General features: G+C 41.4%; 1 protein-coding gene across 7 annotated transcripts in view; it reads left to right on the top strand.

The window, feature by feature from the left end:
• Positions 1-22,703, top strand: part of aig1 (androgen-induced 1 (H. sapiens)) — a 172,248-nt gene that overhangs the window by 12,872 nt on the left and 136,673 nt on the right. For 5 of the 7 annotated variants that reach the window (XR_006312423.1, XM_043695320.1, XM_043695323.1 and 2 more), the window contains exons 1-2: positions 8,253-8,289; positions 9,424-9,685. Coding sequence is in view for 6 of the 7 variants with exons in the window: in XM_043695320.1 (XP_043551255.1) it covers positions 9,545-9,685 (141 nt within the window). In the remaining variant the exon portion in view is untranslated. Of the gene's footprint in view, positions 1-8,252; positions 8,290-9,397; positions 9,686-22,703 lie in introns of those variants that run through there. The other 2 variants (XM_043695322.1, XM_043695321.1) reach the window with 2 other exon arrangements.

Genomic DNA, 22,703 nt, shown 5'->3' with positions numbered 1-22,703 from the left:
GTACATCGGTTCTTTAAATGAGCATCATTAACTAAAGTCACATTATCTCCTACCTTCACCCCAACCGGTGTATGTTATTTCTATTCAAACTATCCATTCAATGTCCTGGTGAACACTTTAATTGAACTTGCACTCACCACATTTCCCAGGCAGTGCCGAACCCTAACCCCAACTCCAGTCTTAACTCTAAACTCAATCTGAGCCCTAACCCAAACCCTAACTCTGGTGTGAAACCTAACCCTAACCCTAATCCAAACCTAACTCTAACCCTAACCCTAACCCTAACCCTGGTCCTAACCCTAAACACAACCCTAACCCTAACCCCTATAGCAGCCCTAACCCTAACCCTAATCCTAACATGACCTGTAACTCTAACACTGAACCTAACCTTAGCCCAAATCCTGATCCAAACCCTAAACCGAACCCCAACCTTAACCCAAACTCTAACCTCAATCCTAGCCCTAACCTTATCCCTAACCCCTGACCTTAAACCTAGCCTTTGCCTTAGCCCTAACACTAACCTTGACCTTAACCCTAATTCTAATCCATGCTCTAGCCCTAACCCCAACCCTGGCCGTAACTCTAATCCTAACCTTGCCCTAGCCCTAACCCTAACCTTGACCTTAACCTTAATCTTTACATTTGCTCGAGCCCTAACCCTAACCCTGGCCATAACTCTCACCCTAACCCTTGTCCTAGCTCTAATCCTCACCCTAACCCTAACCCTGGCCCTAATCCTAACCATAACCCTCACCCTAACTCTAGCCGTAACCCAAACCGTGACTAACTTTAACCCTACTGCATTCCTTACCCATTACTCATTGACAGAAAAAAATGTTTCTCACATCATATTTGCTCCTTTTGCAAGTCGTTTGAATTCTGTGCCCCGAGATTACGAACAGTTTCTCCCTATCTACACTATCCAGCTTGTTCATGATGATGAAAACCTCCATCAAATCTCTTCTCAGCTTTCTTCTTTACAAAAAGAGCAATCCAAGGTTCTTCAACTGACCCTGATATCTGAAGTTCTCTTTCCTGGAAATATCCTTGTAAGTAGCTTCTGCACACTCTCCATAATGTGTTGCCCGCAATATTACATAATATTCCAGCTAAAATCTAACAAGTGTCTCTTACATGTCCAATTTCATCTCCCTGCTCTTGGACTCTGTGCTGCTATTAATGAAACTGAGAGTACTGTATGCTTTACTTACTGCTTCCTCTGCCTATCTTGCCACCTTCAATGATATATACACATGGACACCCAGATTCCTCTGCTCATGTAACTCCTTCAGAATTATACACCCTAACATATATTGTCTTTAAAGGTACTGCTTATTAAAATGGTTTACAAAAAATAAAATGAAGTGTGGTTGGTCAGTGTTGATTTGCAGGAAATGTTCAAGGTAATCCAACAAAGGTTCCACAAATAACAATGTGATAATGACCAGATATTGATTGAGAGATATTAAAAATCACCTTCCAAATTCGTGACCATTTCCATCTAGAAGGATAAGGGCAGCAGACACATGGGAAGACTACCCTCTACAAGTTCCCTTCCAAGCCACTTACCATTCTGACCTGGAAATATATCGCCGTTCCTTGACGGTCATTGGGTCGAACCTGGAATTCTCTCCCTCACGGCATTGTGGGTCTACCTACAGCGCATGGACTGCAAGAAGGCAGCTCACCACCATCTTGTCAAATATGACTAGAAATGAGCAATGTCAGTTGACCCAGCCAGTTGCACAGGCACCTCATAAAGAAAAAATATATATATTTAACACATTGGTATTGTGAGAATTTCAAATGCTATTAATTTCATACCTAGGGCTATCTTACAATCTGACCTACAGAATCACAGAATCATACCATTCAGAAGAAGCACTTTGGCCCATTGAGACCACACTGACAAAAACTATTCTAAATCTACATTTCCTGCACAAGACCCATAACTTTGAATTTTGTGATGTTTCAAGTGCTCATCCAAGTATTGTTTAAAGGCTATGAGGTTTCCCACCTCAATGTCCCTCCTAGACAGTGCATTCTAGATACCCATCACCCTCTGGATAAAAAAACATTCAAATCCCAACCAAACCTCCTGCCTGTCACCTAAACATTTTGCCCACTTGTTAATGACTCTTCAACTAAAGGGACAAGCTTTCTTCTCACGTTAATCATTCCTGATGAAGGACTTACGAGAAACGTCCATTCTCCTGCACCTTGGATGCTGCCTGACCAGCTGTGCTTTTCCAGCACCACAATCTCAACTGTGATCTCCAGCATCTGCAGCCCTCACTTTCTCCTACACATTAATCACCCTCAGCCTTCTCTGCTCTAAAGAAAACAACCTGACCTTATATGGCCTCTCTACATTATTAAAATGCTCCATCCCAGATAACCTCCTGATGAATCTCCTTTGATTCCCTGTTCAGTGCAATCACATCCTTCCTATAATGCAGAACTGCAAACAGTGCTCCAGCTGTGGTCTAACCAAAGTCCTGTACAGCTCCACATAATCTCCCCCTGATCTTATAATCTATACCACAACTGATAAAGGTAAGTGTCCTATATGCCTCCTTAACTATTTTGTTAACTTGTCCCACCACCTTCAGGGATCTGTGGACAAGCACCCTAAGATCCTTCTGTTCCTCCGAGCTTCCTAGTGTCCTGCCATTCATTGAGTACTCCCTTTGCTTGTTACTCGTACCAAAGTGCATCACCTTACAATTATCAGAGTGAAATTCCATTCTGTCACTGATCTGCACAATCTGTCTATACCTGTGTCTGATTTAAAACCTCCACCCAGCTAATCTTCACGTCACCGACAAACTTACTTATCATCTTCCTCAACATTTTCTTCCATACTATTTTTTGTGTATCATGAACAATAAGGGACCGAGCACTGATCCCTGTGGTATATGATAGGAACAGTCAAACAGCCCTCAACCACCATCCTCTGTCTTCAATTTTGAGTCCAACTTGCCAAGCTACAATGCATCCCATGCACTCTTATTTTCTATTCCTGAGGAAGGGTTTATGCCCGAAACATCGACTCTCCTGCTCCTCGGATGCTGCCTGACTTGCTGTGCTTTTCCAGCGCTACACTCTCAACTCTGACCTCCAGCATCTGCAGTCCCCACCTTCTCCTCTTATCTTCTTTATCAGGTTCCCACATGGAACTTTGACGGAGGCCTTGTTGAAATACATATAAACTGCATCCATTGTTCTACCCTCAACTGTGTATCTGGTCATGACCTCAAAAATATCAACCAAAATTATTAGGCATGGCATCCCTCTGCAAAGGTGTGCTGACTATCCCTAATCAACCTCACTTCTCCAATTGGAGATTAATTCTCTTCTTCAGAATTTTCTCCAATAGTCTCCCTACCACTATGTGAGACTCACTGGTCTATAATTCCCTGCTTTATCTCTACCCTTTTTGCAGAGTGGAACTGAATTGGCTGTCCTCCAATTCTCTGTTATACCAGGTAAATTCTACATTTTGCTAATATCAGAATGCTGCTTGTTTCTCTTGCATTGTGTGGCAACTTCATTCACCAAAGTTTTCCTGTTTAGGGCACAGAGAGGACGCAGCTTTTATAAATCTACCTGGGCAGTGCAGGGCTATCTTGCTATTGGCATTATTCAATACACATTTCAACCAACTTGCCAGCTGAACAAACCAGTCCCAATACATTCTGTGTTCTCCCAAAATCATATAAGCACGTGCTTTGTCACTGTTACAAGAAAGACATTTCTGAATTTTGAGTCATATTTTTATGAAGTGGATGGAGTCAAAATTTAAGATCCTTCAGAAGAATTCTGCATCACTGTATCTGCCTTAATTCAAGAACTTCCTTATTCCTTTTTAATCTTTTTTGTGAAATTTGCATTGTTTTGCCACTTGTAAAATATCAGGATCATTCATTTTAATTTGTTCAGCTATCTTCCTGATGAAGTGCTTTTGTCCGAAACGTGGATTTTCCTGCTCCTCGGATGCTGCCTGACCTGCTGTGCTTTTCCAGCGCCACACTCTTGACTCTAATCTCCAACATCTGCAGTCCTCACTTACACCTATCTCACCGATAATGCTGTTGTCTTCCCTATCAAGTCTATCTCAATTAATCCCAATTATTTCTTTCAAATATAATGCCAATTATTTAACTTGCCTCCCAATAGTTATCGATGTGTTGCTGGAAAAGCGCAGCAGGTCAGGCAGCGTCCAAGGAGCAGGAGAATCGACGTTTCGGGCATGAGCCCTTCTTCAGGGCTCAGACCAGATACACAGTTGAGGGTAGAACAATGGATACAGTTTATATGTATTTCAACAAGGCCTCCGTCAAAGTTCCATGTGGGAGCCTGATAAAGAAGTAGATAGAGTCAAAATTTAAGATCCTTCAGACGAATTCTGCATCACTGTATCTGCCTTAATTCAAGAACTTCCTTATTCCTTTTTAATCATTTTTGTGAAGTTTGCATTGTTTTGTCACTTGTAAAATATCAGGATCATTCATTTTAATTTGTTCAGCTATCTCCTGATGAAGGGCTTTTGTCTGAAACGTGGATTCCCCTGCTTCTCGGATGCTGCCTGACCTGCTGCGCTTTTCCAGCAACACACTTTCATCTCTGATTCCAGCATCTGCAGCCCTCACTTTCTCCTTCCCAATAGTTATTTTCCATCACTCCTTCGTGAAAGCATTTCCTTTTAACTGAGAAATCTCCCTGGTTGTACATGAAGCCATGTTCACTTTATGTACAATAATGAAATGCAAATTAAGGAGAAGTTAGGGATTAACCTTTCAGATTCAGATCCTGGTGAATGGGCCACATGTTTTTGTTTAGCCATAGTTTGACATGATTGACCAGTTTGAGGCACATGTGAATGTCACACCCATAAACTGTCAGACAAACTTTACAAACAAAGAGAGGCTTAATTACAAGAAAAATAAACCTTTGGCAAACATTTCCATTTTATCTTCTGGGAATACATGCAAAAATAAAGGTTAACAACTGACTGTAGCTGTAATCACTATTCACCACTGCTTTGGGTGTGGACCTGAGTGCAGTGAAAGTTACAACATTGTGAAAAACCATTTTAAACACCCAAGCACTGCAGGTAAAACAAAGAGAAAGACTCTCTCTCCTATCCTGAGGGCAGGAATTCACTCACTGTTGAAGGGAATCAGCGCAACAGAATTTTCACCATGCTACAAATCCAAGAATCTCAAAATTGGCTTTTCAATTGCCAATGTTAATATCATAAGTGCCATCCAAATGCTATCATATCTACCCTTCATAAACAATTCAGAGATTGATTTATGTAATTTGTTGTTTATTTTTATCTTTTGGATTCATCTCTTCCCTAATCTGTGTACATGAGTGTTACACTATCATTTTTTTGTGATTAGTTGTTAATTAACTCTTGTTCATTCAAGAAAGCCTGGATAAAATGACTCCTTTTAAGACCACAAGCACCTTTGGTTCATGAGAAATGTATCCTCATGAGAAATGTATCCTCAAGAGAAGTGATTCTTCTTAAATAAACCTATTTTGACCAACCGAGAGGAGATGGGTGGATGACCAAGGCGACCCTGTTCATCCCACCTCACTTGGCACATTACCATTTGGGATATTTTGTCTGGAACTATAACAAATTGGAAAGCTTGCCCAGGGACTGGTTATAATAATCTGAAGGTATGAAGGGTTGCTGTCTGAGAGTTTGCACAGTGAAGCTATGCATACAAATAGAGACTAGAAAAGGCAGACATCTTACTTATAATTTCTATACTTTGCAGACATTGACCATCAATCCTGCAGTGTAGTTCCAGTTTCTTTACAGCAAAACTGCAGGCAGGGTAGTGAAAAAGATGTTTGGTAGACTTGCCTTTATTGGTCAGTGCACTGAGTACAGGAATTGGGAAATCATGTTGCGGCTGTACAGGGCATTGGTTAGACCAGTTTTAGAGTAGTGTGTTCAGTTCAGGTCTCCCTGCTATTGGAAAGATGTGAAATTTCATAGCTTCCAGAAACAATTTACAAGGATGTTGCCAGGGTTGGAAGGTTTGAGCTGGAGAGTTGGAGGCTAAGGAGTGACCTTATGGAGGTTTATTAAGTCATGAGGGGCATGGATAGGTGAATAGTCAAAGTCTTTTCTCCAGGGTAGGGGAGTCCAAAACTAGAAGGCATAGGCTTAGGGTGAAAGGGGAAGGATATAAAAGGAACATAAGTAGCAACTTTTGCAAGCAGAGGGTGGTGTGTGTATGGAATGAGCTGACAGAGGAAGTGGTAGAGGCTGGTACAATTGCAACATTTAAAAGGCATCTGAATGGGTATATGAATAGGAAAGGTTTAGAGGGATATGGGCCAAATGCAAGCAAATGGGACTACATTAATGCAGATTATCTGATTGACATGGATGAATTGGACTGAAGGGTCTGTTTCCATGCTGTATAACTCTGTGTCTCTACGACATTCATAGTTCTGCAATCTATTTTCTGCCTCACATACCATTTTGGTAATTATCCAGTTTGAAGAATAATTCTGTTCCAAACATGTCGAACTAGGGATTGCTGGAAACACTCAGGAGACAGGCAGCATCTGTAGGGATGAAGTTAATGTTTTAGTTCACCAATTTTTCATTGGATCTGTGCATACTAAGCAACAGTAATAATTTACACCATCGTGGAAGCAAAGCTGCACCACAGAATACTGAAAGGTCTGCTTTCAGTTTTTCATCCTGTGTAGTTCTATCTGAAGATAGGGCTTGCCATATTCTGTTCTGCAAGCTCAGGATTCTGCATGCTATGGACCTCTGTTCTGCAGTTTTCTGCTATAGGAAGAGGCTGAATAGGCTGGGCTGTTTTCCCTGGAGCGTTGGAGGCTAAGGGGTGACATTGTAGAGGGTTATGAAATCAGGAGCATCAATAAGGTGAATAATCAAAGTCTTTTCTCCAGGGTGGGAGAGTCCAAAACTAGAGGGCACAGGCTTAGGGTGAGAGGGGAAGGATATAAAAGGGACCTAAGTGGAAACTTTTCCATGCAGAGGGTGGTATGAATGAGCTGCCAGAGGAAGTGGTAGAGGTTGGTACGATTACAGCATTTCAAAGGGATCTGGATGGGTATATGAATAAGAAGGGTTTCAAGGGATATGGGCCAAATGCAGGCAAATGGGACTAGATGCACGCTAAAACATTAACTTTGTCTCCACAGATGCTGCCTGTCTCCTGAGTGTTTCCAGCAATCCCTAGTTTGACATGTTTGGAACAGAACTATTCTTCAAATTGGATAATTACCAAAATGGTATGTGAGGCAGAAAATACATTACAGAACTATGAATGTCATAGAGTCAGAGAGTTGTACAGCATTGACTAAACAGCTTACTATGTATAAAGACAGAAAATCATAGAGTCATGCAACAGGCTCTTCAGCCCATTGAGTCTGTGCTGACCTATCCACATTAATCCATCACTTGCCTTGAGTGCTATGGTATTTAAAGTCCTCATCCAAGTATTTTTTTTTAAAGTTGTGAGGTTTCCTGCCTCCATTACCTGCATTCCACCACCTGGGTGAAAAACATCTGCTTCAAATCCCCTCCAAACCTCCTGCCTTTAAGCCTAAAATTACACCAACTTGCTACTGACTCTTCAACTAAAGGGGAGCAATTGCTTCCTATGTCATTTCATAGGCACATCTACGTGTAATGCCAAGAGAACAATACAGCTTTGATTTTGAGCAGCTGACATTATCTCCTTTTTGACAAATGTGGGATTTGAACATTGCTGCAAAGCCAAAATTGATTGTCCACCCTTAATTGCCCTCGGGAATGTAGTAGTGAGTCATCTTCTTGAACTGCTGCAGTTCTTTGGTTAAAGGACCCCCATTGTGCTGTTAGGGAGGGAGGCAGGGATTTCCAGAATTTTGTCCCAGTGACAATGAAGGTATAGTACAGTTTCAAGTCAGTGGGGTGCAAGACTTGGAGGGGAACTTGCAGATAGAGGTGCTCCAAACTATCTTCTGCATTTCTCCTTCCAGGTAGTGGAGATCGTAGATTTGGTAGGTACCTTGCAAGGAACTTACTAGAGTTTCTGCAGTGCACCCTGTAGATGGTGAATACTGCCATCACTGTGAGCTGATAGTCAGAATATTGAATAGTTAACACTGTGGGTGGAATGCTGATCAAGGAAGCTGCTTTGGTCTGGATTGTGTTGAGCTTTTTGAGTTTTGTTAAAGTTCCATTCATCCAGGCAAACGAAGAACACTCCACACACTCCTGATTTCTGCCTGGATGTGGTAAGTTAGGACAGGGGAGAGTTAATATTTTCGCAATTCTGCCACATTGAAATATAAACAGCGATGTTCCTTTTGAGAAGAAAAATAAGCTCAGTGAGACATTTAATCTAGTCATTAACATTTAGCATTATTAGCCTTAATATATAAATCTGTGCTTCTGTGTGCGTATGTGTGTGCGAAACTGTTAAGACATTATCTTGCAACTGTAAAAAGAGAGAACATGAATATTTATAATGAGTGGGTGGGAGTGATTACATGGACATAATCTCATTGAAGAGTTTGAATGACGTAACCACAAGATGAGATTTTCACTCTAGGTATAACTGTTCATCTTTTTTGAAAGGATTGTTATTTATAATATTTATTCTCCGATCAAATAAATTCAATCTACAGAAGGAAGGAACGCTGCTCTGTGTAGATTTTTAATGAGCTACATTATACAATTTTCAGCCCTCAGGGACAGATAGACATTGTCCAGGTATTCATTATATCTGCAATCAACAGCAAGCTTGCTTTCTTTAAGAAAAAAAAAGAACATTTGCTGATTTTATTTGGGAAGATAAGTGGACATTTATCCAGCCACAGAATTATTGACTTGTTTTATGTGTCTGTGGCCATTGAAATACTGCAGCAAAATTAAAATAGGATAGGAAAAGTAACTGTAAACAGTGCATATGGCACATAGATATAAACACGCATGTACTTGTATGCATAAACAGGCAAAAGATAGATAGATAGATAGGTCAATAGACGGACAGATAGATACATAGATAGACAGGCAGGCAGTTGAATAGATAGATAGATAGACAGTCAGGTAGATAGATAGATAGATAGATAGACAGATAGATATTTAGATAGATAGATAAACGTGATGGATACTGAAGATGGAGAAATAGACAGTTGATGTATCGATAATAAGTGGCTAAATAAACAGATATATATATAGAAAATATACCTTAGAACAGAAAGAAATATTACTATTTATCCAATAATTGCATCAATACATACCTATCAATACATTGCAATATAATTATTGACACAATTTTTAAACTTATTATCGGGGTTATATTGTTCACCCATGAAGAATGACGGATTTACTGACTTGTGTGTATTTCTGATGTTTGTGTCTTGAAGGCCTAAGTGATCCAGTGTCTAGTAGCAGCCTGCCAGCAAGGGTTTCCATGGTAACAGGCTCCCTCTGGGTCTGGGCAGTTACTAGGCAGCAGAGGAGACAAGCAGCATCAGCAGCAGCAACATGGCTCTCATCCCCTCCCAGGTCCTGAGGGTTGCTATCTTGCTCTCCTACCTCTCCATCCTCTGCAATTTCAAAGCCCTCGACATCCCAGCTCACCAAACATATGGAGGCAGCTGGAAATTCCTAACATTCATAGACCTGGTAAGTCATGAAGAGAGTAAACTCCTGATTATTATTCTATGGCGTCGCTGCTGCTATTTCTTTCTTCTTCCTCTTTTCTAAATGCAGAACCCCCCACCCCACCCCCCCTCACAGATACACACAGACACCAGAAAATAGCCGGCTCAATGCATATTATTTCTCATTTAATGTGGGTGTTTCTTCCTCTCTCTCTCCCTCTACTAACACCAAACAGCATCTTCAACACCATTATCATTTATGAAAGGGAGAGGTTTTATTTTATACCTTGACATCTCAAGTCTAAATGTATGAATTTCAGCCCTTTGCATTGTGCAGCACTGCTAGCTAGCAGGCTTAACACTTTAAATTTCTCTCCCCTGATGCTAAGAACTCAAAACCACTGCTCTGCATTTGGGGATGGTAATGCCCACTAATTTTCAAAAGGAAAAGTGAAGGGTTTTTTATCAGAAAAATTCTGCAACCTTAGATTCATTTATTTTCACAGTGTTTCCACAAAGGTTCAGTGATACAGTTTGCTTATGTAGACTTTGTAAGGATGTTTATCAATAAGGATGCTGACATTGCTGAACATGAAAGGTACAGTGAGACTCTTAGAATGAGTGTGTTTTGTTGGTTGCTGGTGTTGAATTGATTGGTCTGCCCCAACTTGGAATGTCACGGGGTCAAAGCAGGATTCCTAGGCCTGAGGTGATTGGGGATTGTACCCCAATGTCCCCTCTTTTATACTTTGCCCTGCTATTTGCAATGTCTTGTTTTGTGCACATTAACAATGGAGAGAATCCAGAGTGAGGGATCCTTTTTGTCTGTACTTCATGGTGGGTGTTGATTGACAGGGGAGATATACACGGTAGTGATCACTTGCCATTGATTGAATGCATAGAGACCTCAGGACAAAACAACATCTGTAACTCACATGAATCACCCACTCTCTGTGCAAACAACATAATAGTGGAATTTGTAAATAATAAATGGGAAGAGGAGAGCACTAAAAGAGAGCATTATCATTACAGCGATAGTCCACTGCGTCTTAATGATAGTGCATCTTCAATTGTTATTAAAATCTTGGCTGCTAAGTAACAACAAGGGCTTATTTTGACACAGGCTTCTGGATTGAAAGCAGTGCATTTACCAAAACACTGGGGCATTCATGCCATTTATTTGGACACCATTTCAGCATTCTGTTTGACAGTGATGTTAATGTTGTGTTGTAAATATGGACCAGGGCCTATTCTGAGTCTGGAAATAATATAACAGAGCATCCTGGTGGCCACAACAAAGTGTATGGATTCCAAATTAGTCTCAAACCTGAATTTTAATGGTATTCCTTGGATCGTGTAAGAGTTGCTGAACATTTTTTATTTTAAAGAAAAACTTCCCCAGCACTGATTTAACCATCCAGAGAACTGCAACCTGCAATGTTAAGGGAAGAGCTCAGAGATGAGTGGAAGTACATGCAGTTGGATGTATACGTACAGCTGGGAAATTGGGAGTTGACTAGGCAATGCACTGGGCTGGTCTGGAATTGATAGATAACTCATGGTGTCACATCAGTAACTGCAGGATAAGTAGATAAGCATCACCCAAAGCATTTAGCATTGATTGGACCTGTCTTTGCATTTTTAAGATGCACATACATTTTTTACAATGTTTTTATTTGTTGTCATCAATTTTGGTCACGTAAAAGTCATAACACTACTTATTTCAAACTGGCACAACAATAATTTTAGAAAGCATAAGCCTTTTCTATCACTGTTATCTATCGAGTTTTGAAGTTATGGGCAGTACTAGCCTGGTGAAGCAAGCTGTTTGTGAAAAAACTGGAGTTGTGAATAAATGCAGCAGTTTCCTGGGTCCAAAGCAGCGTCACCCCAGGGATGAAAGGTAAACTACCACAACTTTGAGCAGCTGTTGAGGAAGTTCATGACAGAATAGTTCTTGAAGGAATCTCAAGGCCAGGTTGTCAAAAGTGAACAAATCTCTTGTGGAGTTCGAATGAAATTTAGATTAATGTCTGAGAAATCTTAGACACTGCTACAATCATTTTTGATGCAATTTATGGGTCTACTTGAGTCTGTTACCAAAATTCCCTCATGTTAATTTGGGGCTGCTCGAATATAAGTTCTATCTATCTTTGCATAGTCTATACCTTTATTTTGTTGATAACCATTGCTCTTTTGTTTGACTAAGTTTTATGTGTTATAGATTTGTTATCGTTTCTTTGCCTGAAGAGACCTGGCTGACTTCTTTCTAACACTGAATCAGTTACAGTCTGAGGCTGATACAATTGGTTCAACCAACACCCTGGTTAAATTTTGAAATTTGTCATGAATAATAAAGGGACAGGACTAGGAAAGAGTTGGTACAAAACCCTCAAACCTTGATCACAACACAAAGTTTCAAAGTGACAATCTCTGGTTTATATTCTGCTGATTTCACAATATAAGCCAACAGAGTGATATTGCTTTTGTTAATTGCTCTTTCAGGATGACTCGACATGGTAAGCGTTAAGTTTGTTTTCACTCCCACTTCTCTTTCAACTTCCTTCCTTATCACACCATCTTCTCTTGTAATATGTAACACTTTTCACTAATCTTTTTCAGTGAACTTTGTCTGCCACAGGTCTCCATTTTGCAAGGTTTGTCCAAATCTTTTGCATTTCTTTCATTGCTTTATCAGATTTCCTTTGTTCACTTTTCTGAGTCAGCTTCAGCTATGTAGATTGAAAGCAGTCGGGGGCTTGGGACACATTTCCATTCCTTTTGTCAGCAAATCTCACCAATTCACTATCCCTCTCTTAATAGATACTGTGCAGTTTCCCCTTTTTAATCAACTTGATATCCAGCTCCAATTTCTACTTATAACCAGCTGCTGTGGTAACCTTTGCTATATAATGTGGATGTAGAGGTGCTGGTTTGAACTGGGGTTGGGACAAAGTGAGGAGACATGCGACACCAGGTAATAGTCCAACAGATTTCTTTGAAATCACTAGCTTTCGGAGTAGCTAATGTAACTTCTTACTCTATAGAATGTTGGCAGTGACTCAGATGATCAAACTACGAGTCAAAGCTTTGAGCAGGGAGACCTGGACTCTGGTCTCACCTGCTCCAGCAGTGTGTCATCACATCACTGAACAGGTTAATTAGGGAAAGAAAAGTCTATGCTGAAAATGTGTTGCTGGAAAAGCGCAGCAGGTCAGGCAGCATCCAGGGAACAGGAGAATCGACGTTTCGGGCATAAGGGCTTATGCCCGAAACGTTGATTCTCCTGTTCCCTGGATGCTGCCTGACCTGCTGCGCTTTTCCAGCAACACATTTTCAGCTCTGATCTCCAGCATCTGCAGACCTCACTTTCTCCTCAAAGAAAAGTCTATGACCTTGGCTTGAACTCTACGTGTCTAAACTGCTATTTGAATGGACATATTAAAGAAAAACAGTTTCACTTCTTTGATTTTTCCAGTGCTTACAGGGCTCTTGAATGTGATCTTGTCTTTAAAGCAGAAAATATTCCATTGGAATTACCCAACTTCAACATTCCAGAAGGTCTTTTGAGTAAGAAAAAAATACTTGAATTTATTCCTTTCCTAACCTCAGGTTACTCACTTCCTTTGAGTGAGTAAAACAAAGGGCCTCCATGGAGCTTTATATACAATGCTGACCGTTTAAAGTGTTGTCACTTTTCTTGCCAAGGCAAAATAGCAACTCGTTTGCACACAGTGAGCTCCCCTAAACAGCAACAAGAACAGAAATTGCTGGAAACGTTCAGCAGGTCTGGCAGCATCTGTAGAGAGAAATCAGAGTTAACGTCTCGGATCCAGGGACCTTTCCTCAGAACACCCCTAAATAGTAATATGATAAAAGATGAGGTAAGCTACGACCTTGCTTGAGCAATGAATATTGGACTGGAAATTGGGGATAACCTTCCCGATCATCATCGGAAATCATGAAACAGGATTACATTTACTTCCACCCGAGAGAGCAGGCATGCTCTCATCTTAATGTCTCCCTGAAAAATGAGATCAGACTCCAGCTGCACCCTCAATGCCACTTGGAGCTACCATCTTGAATTTTCATACATAAATCTCTGAAGTGAGACCTGAACACAGTGTGTCACTTGACCCTCCCAAATAATAAAACTGGATGGATTGTTATCAGACATTCGCCAAATCAACCTATTCAGAGATGTCATTACAAACCTCTGGAGCAGGTAGGGCTTGAACCCATCGTCCCCTGGCTCAAAGGCAAGGACACAACCACATGAGCCTCAGGTTTGGATCCAAATTATTGGCCTGATGCAACAAATACAAATTTTAAAAAAAACTTTCATAGCTTAAACACGTAGGTGTACAAGCCACTGTAGCTTAAAAAAACTCATTGTCACATCGGTGTGGACTTGTTGGGCCGAAGGGCCTGTTTCCACACTGTAAGCAATCTAATATAATCTAATCTAATCTAATAATGGAGAATGATCAATTCTGCCATGCTTCCAACCAACCCTTGGTTACACTGTGAAGTCAGGCAATGCTGTGGATTATTGTACTATAATCAACAAATTCTGGAGATCACAGCGGGTCAGACAGCATCAATGGCGAGAGCGCAAGCTAATGTTTTGAGTCCAGATAACTCTTCATCAGAGCTGAAGTAAAATATGTAGGAGACAGCATTTATGTAATTATTGAGGGTGGAGAAGAGTTTTGCCATTGTCGGGGTGTAGACCACAGGCGGGTGTCAGTGGGTTATTGTACCTTAATAGGATAGATTCTCAAACATGTCCATGCAAATGCATAGGGGGTGATAAGTGTTGGTCCAGAAGACCAAAGAAAATTGGAAGAGGAGTAGGCCATTCAGCCCCTTGAGACTCAACAATATGGAATATGATCATAGTTGGTCCAACACTCCTCATACATACAACCCTGCCCTTTCTCCATAATATTTGATTCCTTGACTGATCTCAGCCTTAAATATGCACAAGGACTCTGTCTGCACAGTTCTCTGTGGGAAGGAATTTCAAAGACTGTCAACTGTCTGAGAGAAGAAATTCCTCCTCATCTCTCATAGGATGTGGGTGTTGCTGGTTGGGCTAGCATTCATTGTCCATCTCTAGCTGCCCTTGAGAAGGTGGTGTTGAGCTGCCTTCTTGAACTGTTGCTATAGGTGACCCACAATGCCCTCAGAGAAGGAATTCCAGAATTTTGACCCAGCAATTTTGACAGTGAAGGAACAGTGGCATATTTCCATGTCAGGAGGGTGAGTGGCTTGGAGGGCAAGTTGCAAGGGGAATGTTCCATGCATCTGCTGCCCTTGTCCTCTGGGTGGAAGTGGTTGTGGGTTTGGAAGGTGCTGTCTGAGGATCTTTCGTGAAATGCTTTAATGCACCTTGTAGATAGTATACACTGTTGCTATTGAGCTTCGATGATGAAGAGGGTGGATGTTTATGGATGTGGTGCCAATCAAGCAGGCTGTTTTTATTCTGGGTGCTATTGAGCTTCTTAAGTGTTGTTGGAGCTGCACCCATCCAGGCAGGTGGGGAATATTCCATCACAACTCCTGACTTGTGCTTTGTAGATGGTGGACAGGCATTGGGGAGTCAGGAGATCAGTTACTTGTCACAGTATTCCTAGCCTCTGACCTGCTTTTGTAGCCACTGGGTTCATGTGCTGAAAGTTCCTTTATAACATGGCCAAGAAAGGTGAGTATCAATCTGCACATCCTGCCAATGCACATGAATGGCAATGGGTCAGAGCAGGAGAGTTTGCTTGTCATTCAGGTGATGGGAAAGAAATTGCAGCCTCCGCCATCACCATAGCTCTGAACCACAACATACATGTAAAATGTGCAGGTTCCCATAGCAACATGTACTCGCTGAGTGATTGTAGCTCACCATCATTACAGCATTTCGGATAATAACACCACGGATGTGATAATTAATTGTGAAAAATTGGAAGCTACTTAAGGGAGTCATTGTGACACATTAGAGCAAAGTCAACCTGAGCTTATGACAAGGAGAGATGAAGCAATTCATTACAAATGTGGTAAGTGCCCCTTTAATATGCATTGTGCGGGTTAACATATCCATCATTCCACAGAAGCCAAGGCTGATTGCTATAGTGGCATATTAGACTGTTTTTAACATATGCCCCCTTCCAACCCCCTCAAAACTCGAGCACTTGCGTTAGACGGACAGATGTGGAAAGGGATAGTGACAGCATCAATTCCTTTTGAATTTTTTACAGAGCCGGCTGCCAGTAATTTGAATGGCTCTGTGCGTGGGCAGAGAAATCATGTCTGTGCCATCAAGACGTCACTGGACTAACATTTGAGTTGCTTACACCTCTAGCTTATTATTGTGTAGCTGTTCATGGAGTGGGAGGATAACTGAATTAAACTGAATGAAAATGGTTGGAAAGATGCAACAAAGAGATGCAGACTTTTAAACATCTGCTTTGAATTAAACTCAGCAATATTCAGCAGGTATATTTAATTTGTATCTTGTTTACTTTCCACAGTCTTTTTAGACTATCTAAAGTCCATGATATCAGAACCTATTTCTGTTTTGAAGCACTTGGATTCCATTCATATTTTCCAATTTTTTTTTAACTGTATCCATCAGCCTCAACTTCAAATCCAGGTATGTTAATTAGATTTTCACAACTCGTATTTGTGAATTTTAACATTACTTCGTAAGTGCTGCCATTTCAGTACTGCCTCATGGAAGACTTCACCCATTTTGTAACAGTGTCAGTTTAAAGTTAAACCAGGTATGATACATAAGAACACAACAAGCCAAAAGCTAGAATAGGCCATTTGGCCCTTTTGAGCCTGTTCTACCATATGCCTTATCTTCCACCTCAACTGTCCCCATATCTGTTAACTCACATTGTAGTCAAACAATGTCTTGAAGCAAATTCAATAGATTAGATTAGAATCTTTACAGTATGGGCTCTTCGGCCCAACAAGTCCACACCGAACCTCCGAAGAGTAACTCACCCAGACCCATTCCCCTACCCTATCTTTATCCCTGACTAATGCACCTAACACTAAGGGCAATTTAGCATGGCAAATTCACCTGACCTGCACATTTTTGGACTGTGGGACAAAACCGGACAAAGCCCACACAGACACGGGGAGAATGTGCAAACTCCACACAGGCAGTCACCTGAGGCTGGAATCGAACCGGGGTCCCTGGCGCTGTGAGGCAACAGTGCTAACCACTGAGACACCATGCCACCCCCAATAACAGGGTAAACATTGCTCTCTGGGCTACAGAATTGTAAAGAGTTATAATGGTTTCAGTGGAAGAAATCTCTTCTCATCTCAGGCCATACATCAATATCCTGACTCAAAGAGTGTGACGCTGGAAAAGCACGGCCAGTCAGGCAGCATCCGAGGAGCAGGAGAGTCAATGTTTCGAGCATAAACCCTTCATCACTGTGCCCTGTTCCAGAATCGTCAGGCACAGAGAACAGTTTTTTTCAGCAATACTGCATTTAGCCCCTGAAGAATTTTTCATCTTTCAGTGAGAAACTCAATCTCTCCACATCTCTGAAACCAGTTAACTGACCCTTCACTGTATTCCTTTCAGAGTAGGGATGACCATCTTCAGGTGAGGAGAGGTAATAGATTGGCTGGGGCTGATATTCTCCAGTCTGTTGCACTGTGTATAAAAACTGACCCTCTGAGGCCAATTCCCACTGCACGGGGTGGTTGTTTTGGGGGGTGGGAGGGGGAAGAGTTTACTGCCTTCCTCTGTTCCTCCTGTTGGAGCCAGGAGGACATTTAATGAGATGGAAGAGTAGACAATGGCAACAATGCCCCCTTCCCAACTCAAGCCTAAACATAAGTGGAAAAGGCCCATGTATGGCCAGCACATGACATGGCATGTGGGGAGCACATGCGCATTTGCTTGTGACCTTCAGTTATAGAGTCATAGGGTCATAGAGCACAGAAAAAGACCCTTCTTAGAGTCATTCAATTTGGAAACAGACCCTTCAGTCCAATGAGTCCACACCGATCATGTTCCTAAACTAAGCTAGCTTATTATTTACTTTCCTATTCACATACCTATCCAAATATCTTTTGAACGTTGCACCTGCATCTACCACTTCATCTGGAAGTTCATACAAACCACCCACTGTTTGAAAATATTGCCCCTCAGGTCCATTTTAAATCTTTCTCCTCTCATCCCCCAGTTTTGAACTCTGCCACCCTAGGAGAGAGACCATAGGTATTCACCTTACCCACATGATATTAGAAACCTCTATAACGTCACCGCTCAATCTTCTACACTCCAGTGAAGAAAGGTCCTAGCCTATCCAGCCTATCCTTATAACTCAAACACTCCAGTCTTGGTAACTTCCTGGTAAATCCTTTCCGAACCCTCTCCACTTTAATAATATCCTTCCGATAGCAGGGCGGCCAGAACTATACACAGTACACCAAAAGTGGCCTCACCCACATCCTGCACAACTTCAACATGATGTCCTAATGCCTATACTCAAAAGTCTGAGCAATGAAGGCAAGCATGCAAAATGTCTTCTTAACCACCCCGTTTACGAATGACATAACATTCAAAGAATTATGTACCTGAACCACGAGGTCTCTCTATTCACCCAACCATTAATTGTCTAAGTCCTGTCCCTGTTTGTTTTCCCATAATGCAATACCTCGCATTTATTCAAATTAAACTCAATCTGCCACTCAGTTCAATTATGGGAAAGGGGCATCCCTCACTCAAAGGTACTCAGTACCTAATTAGTGGACCCAGCATGAAGAGGCAGGGTTTTCCACTGAAAGTCAGCTCTTGTCCTTGCTCTCCTACTCAAAGCACCACCCATCACAGCGACTTCCATTGCAGGAACACCTTCACACCATCACTCATATGTGTGCCTGGCTTCATCCGTCATCTTAGCCCTTGTGTGAGGGTACAGTACCAGCAGCAGCCACTGGTGCCTGGTGGAGCTGCTGTTCAATATCATCTTTGGCCTCTGATTGGCCAGCTGTCATCAATGGGTGGAGCTCCCACTCTTTGGGTCCTTGGTCACAGGGAAGTCCCATAGCTGTCCTGTCAAGTTCCTGAGTGGCGCTCTGGGGAGCCCTTCCCCAGAAGAAACAATTGAAAGCCCCTGCTGTCTCACCAGCAATACCTCTGGTTCCTCTATTAAATATTGCCTTATGCGTGTACGTCATCTTTTTGAACAGTAAAGGAATTCAGAGTTACAGTGAGAGGATGGGTAAGTGGAGCTGAGTCCATGAAAAAATTAGCCATGACCTTATTGAATGGTGGAGCAGGCTCGAGGGGCCAGATTTGGTTCTTATGTTCATATCCATTTCCTACACTGGCCATGTGTGTTTTTTCTCATGAGCTTGGTCATGTCTAATAGGTGCTGGGCATCATGGGTTTTACAATATGCCTGTAAAGAGTAAAAACATAACATTAAAAACAAGGTAAAGAGAAGATGGATTTATAGCTTGCGTTTTGTGAGTTAAGAAGAGGTATTAAGACATGTTTAGTTTAATTTTTGAATCTTCTTAAGGGATTGGTGCCGGAAGTCTGGAGTTGCATTTTGTAAATATGAATTTGAATGAGGTGAACAGTTCAGTGCATCATGAAAAAAAGGATAAACCTGCACTGTTCCTCAGAGACAATGATCCAATGGCATAAAGAGAGAGGCAGAACAATCCAGATAAACACACCATTCATGCCTATTGTATTCAGAGAATTAAGGACTGATAAAGCCTGGGTTTTGGGAACTCAAGCAGCTGCACTGAAGTTAAAGCAATAGTGAATGTAGTTTGCAGTTTGTTTTAGGTGTATCAGCAAGAAATAATAGTTGAGGAGGCAAAAAATGTCAAGTTGCTGAAAGGAAACTGGTGGCAGCTGTGCCAGTCTCAGTGGAGATAATAGCATTGTGCTATTTGCCCAATAGGTTAGAGATCACAAAACACAGCTCGAAATGAAGTTGACAAACAGTTTATTGCAAGTGATATCACTGGAAAAGAAACTGACTAGGCTGACACAGAACTGACAGTCTGTACAGGAAGATCAGAATCTCTCTTCCCAGAGCTGAGGATGAGACCAGTTTTATAATAATGCTGCACAATAAGGCTGATTAAGAAATGGGGAAAATACAATGTATCTGGAAATGGAGTAATCTAATTGGAAAACATTTTTCGGATGAATGTCCTGCTCCTTCACACAATGCAACATCCTAATAGTATCAATGGTTCCATTCCTCTTCACAGTTAGGTGTTAATGTCTCCTCTGAAGTGATGGGGTGCTTTCATTGTCCTGTTCTTAGAGCATGTCCTTGCTGGTGCCTCTCTGTCTGGCCTGCTCTTTGTGTGGCTTTGGTATTGCTGGGTTGTGAAACTGCCCTCAGGACTTTGAGGTATCTGCAGTGCTCTGTCATTGTTAGTGAGCTTAAAGTGTATTCTCTTGTCTGCGTGGGTGCCTGATTTGGCTTGTGAGCCTGCTTGGGAATTCTGGGTGTTTTTGGTACAGCTTGGCCAATTTTGCTTTTGCGAGTCTATCGTGGGTTAGCAGATCTTTTCCCACACATTGTTACTGCACAGAGGTTTGGGCATTTGTAAGAGATAAAGATGTGAACTTGCATCCTTTTCTGACATATATAATTAAATCTTCCCCACCTTTCATATTGTCTAATATAAAGTGATACATTTTTGGGTTTAGTAAATTTTTTTTTCTTTGTGTTAAAAATACAATGGCAGACTCTTGTCAATCTGATCAGGAACTGACTTCCATATGTTCAAAAACAAAGCAAGATCAGGATCTAACAAGCCAGATTCCACTGTAGGATTTTCTAGGAGAAAGTGAGGACTGTAGATGCTGGAGATCAGAATCGAGAGTGTGGTGCTGGAAAAGCACAGCCGGTCAGGCAGCATCAGAGGAGCAGGAGAACTGATGTTTTGAGCATAAGCTCTTCATCATATTTTCTGATATGCTTCTAAACTCTAGAGAATAGGCATAGTTTATTTAATGTCATTTCATAGGACAATCACTCTATTTCAGGAACTAATCTTTGTTGCTCTATGACAAGTATATTTTGTCTTAAGTATAGAATACTTCACCAAGACTCTATGTAACTGCAATAAGGCATCTTTACTCCTACACCAAATTCCTGCTATATTACAGGCCAACGGAACATTTGACTTCTAACTGCTTGCTGTACCTTTAAATTAACTTGCAATGATCCATAAATAAGGATATGCAACTTCCTTTAAAGTTCACCATTTTGCAGCCTATTTGAGAAATACTCTGTATTTCTGTTTACCTACCAAAGTGTACAATCCCACACTTCTCCACATTGTATTCCATCTGCCAAATCCTTGCCCACTCATTTAGCCTCTCCAAATCACTTTGAGTCATCCTCTTCACAACTCACATTTCCATTTAGTTTTGGATAACCCTATGGATTAGCACACTGTCCTCTTATTTCTGACAACTGAGTTCCCTGGTGAAATCTCGATTAGGTACAAGAGGCAAAGTTAAGTTTGGAACAAATTTATCTAAAATGTTATCACAATGAATGTGACAACAAAGCTGCTTCCAATATTCAATTGTAGATGAGTTTCACTTCTCCTCAGTGCCTGGATATTAACATGCCTGGATTTAAACACAGTTCTTAATGAAATGTGTAAAGTATACATAATGGAGGTCAGTTGGCTGTAGCTGGTTTTGCAATCAGAGTAATGCCAACATAATCATAGAATCATACAGCTCAGAAGTAGACCCTTCGATCTAACCAGTCCATGCTGAACATAATCCCAAACTAAACTAGTCCCACCTTCCTGCTCCTGGCCCATATCCTTCCAAACATTTCCTATTCATGTACTTATCTAAATGTATTTTAAACGTTGTAATTGTACCCATATCCACCACTTTTCTCAGGATGTTCACTCCACATGTGAACAATCTGCTGTGTAAAAACAAATTGTCCCTCATGTCATTTTTAAATCTCTCTCTCATCAGATCTCACGCCAAGGGCTGATGTTACTGTGAAGGTCTTATCTTCTCAACTTCTCCCTTCACGTGACATGTGGTGACCCTCAGGTTAAGCCACTACCAGTCATCTCTCTCTGTAATTAGAGAGCAGCCTTATGGTCCTCTAGTACTTTGGTGGCTCTACTTTCACAGTTAGCTAATGCACAGGGTTATCAAATCCCAGTGGTAGGCAGTTACTGTGAATTTTCTTGTAGGTGATATTATGACCACAAATGGGATATTTCCATGGGAACTGTCTTATATCAACCATTTCCATTTCCTTTAAGTGGAAACCTTCAGCTGATTTTGCTGATTCCTCTTTATCTGAGCTCTGAATAACAGTCATACTGAACTCAAAACATTAACTCAGTTCTTTTCTCCATAGATGCTGCTAAACCTGCTGAGTTTCTCCAGCAAATTGTTTTTTTTAGTAATTGATTCTATTGTCCTTTTCCTGTTTTAACTATCTATTAAATGGAACTTGTACTGATTGGAATGGGGTCAGCCAGCTGAACTTCATAGAATCTGAGTTCCCTGATTGGGGCTGTTAATCTGCTCCAATCAGAGACCCCTGGCTGACAGATATAAACAGTAGTGTACCATGGGTGCTGGGGATAAAATAAGCACTACCGCACTTAGGTGGTAGTGTGGGGGTTAAAGAAAAAAAGAAAAAAAAAGATAAACAGTAGTGTCAGAGGTTCTGCTCTCTCTGAGGGAGCAGGATCAGTGTCACATTCTACGTATGTGTAAATAAAGGATAACTTGGTGATGAGATACCAGCCTTCGCGGAGTTAGATTAGATTCCCTACAGTGTGGAAACAGGCCCTTCGGCCCAACGAGTCCACACCGACCCTCCGAAGAGCAACCCACCCAGACCCACTCCCCTCTGACTAATGCACCTAGCTCAATAAGCAATTGAGCATGGCCAATTCACCTGGCCTGCACGTCTTTAGGTTGTGGGAGGAAACCAGAGTACCTGGAGGAAACCCACGCAGACATGGGGAGAACGTGCAAACTCCAC

This window comes from Chiloscyllium plagiosum, chromosome 9, assembly GCF_004010195.1.
Source record: "Chiloscyllium plagiosum isolate BGI_BamShark_2017 chromosome 9, ASM401019v2, whole genome shotgun sequence".
NCBI classification, from domain to species: domain Eukaryota; kingdom Metazoa; phylum Chordata; class Chondrichthyes; order Orectolobiformes; family Hemiscylliidae; genus Chiloscyllium; species Chiloscyllium plagiosum.
Note: the sequence above shows the minus strand (reverse complement) of the source record. Positions and strands in the feature narration are given on the sequence as shown.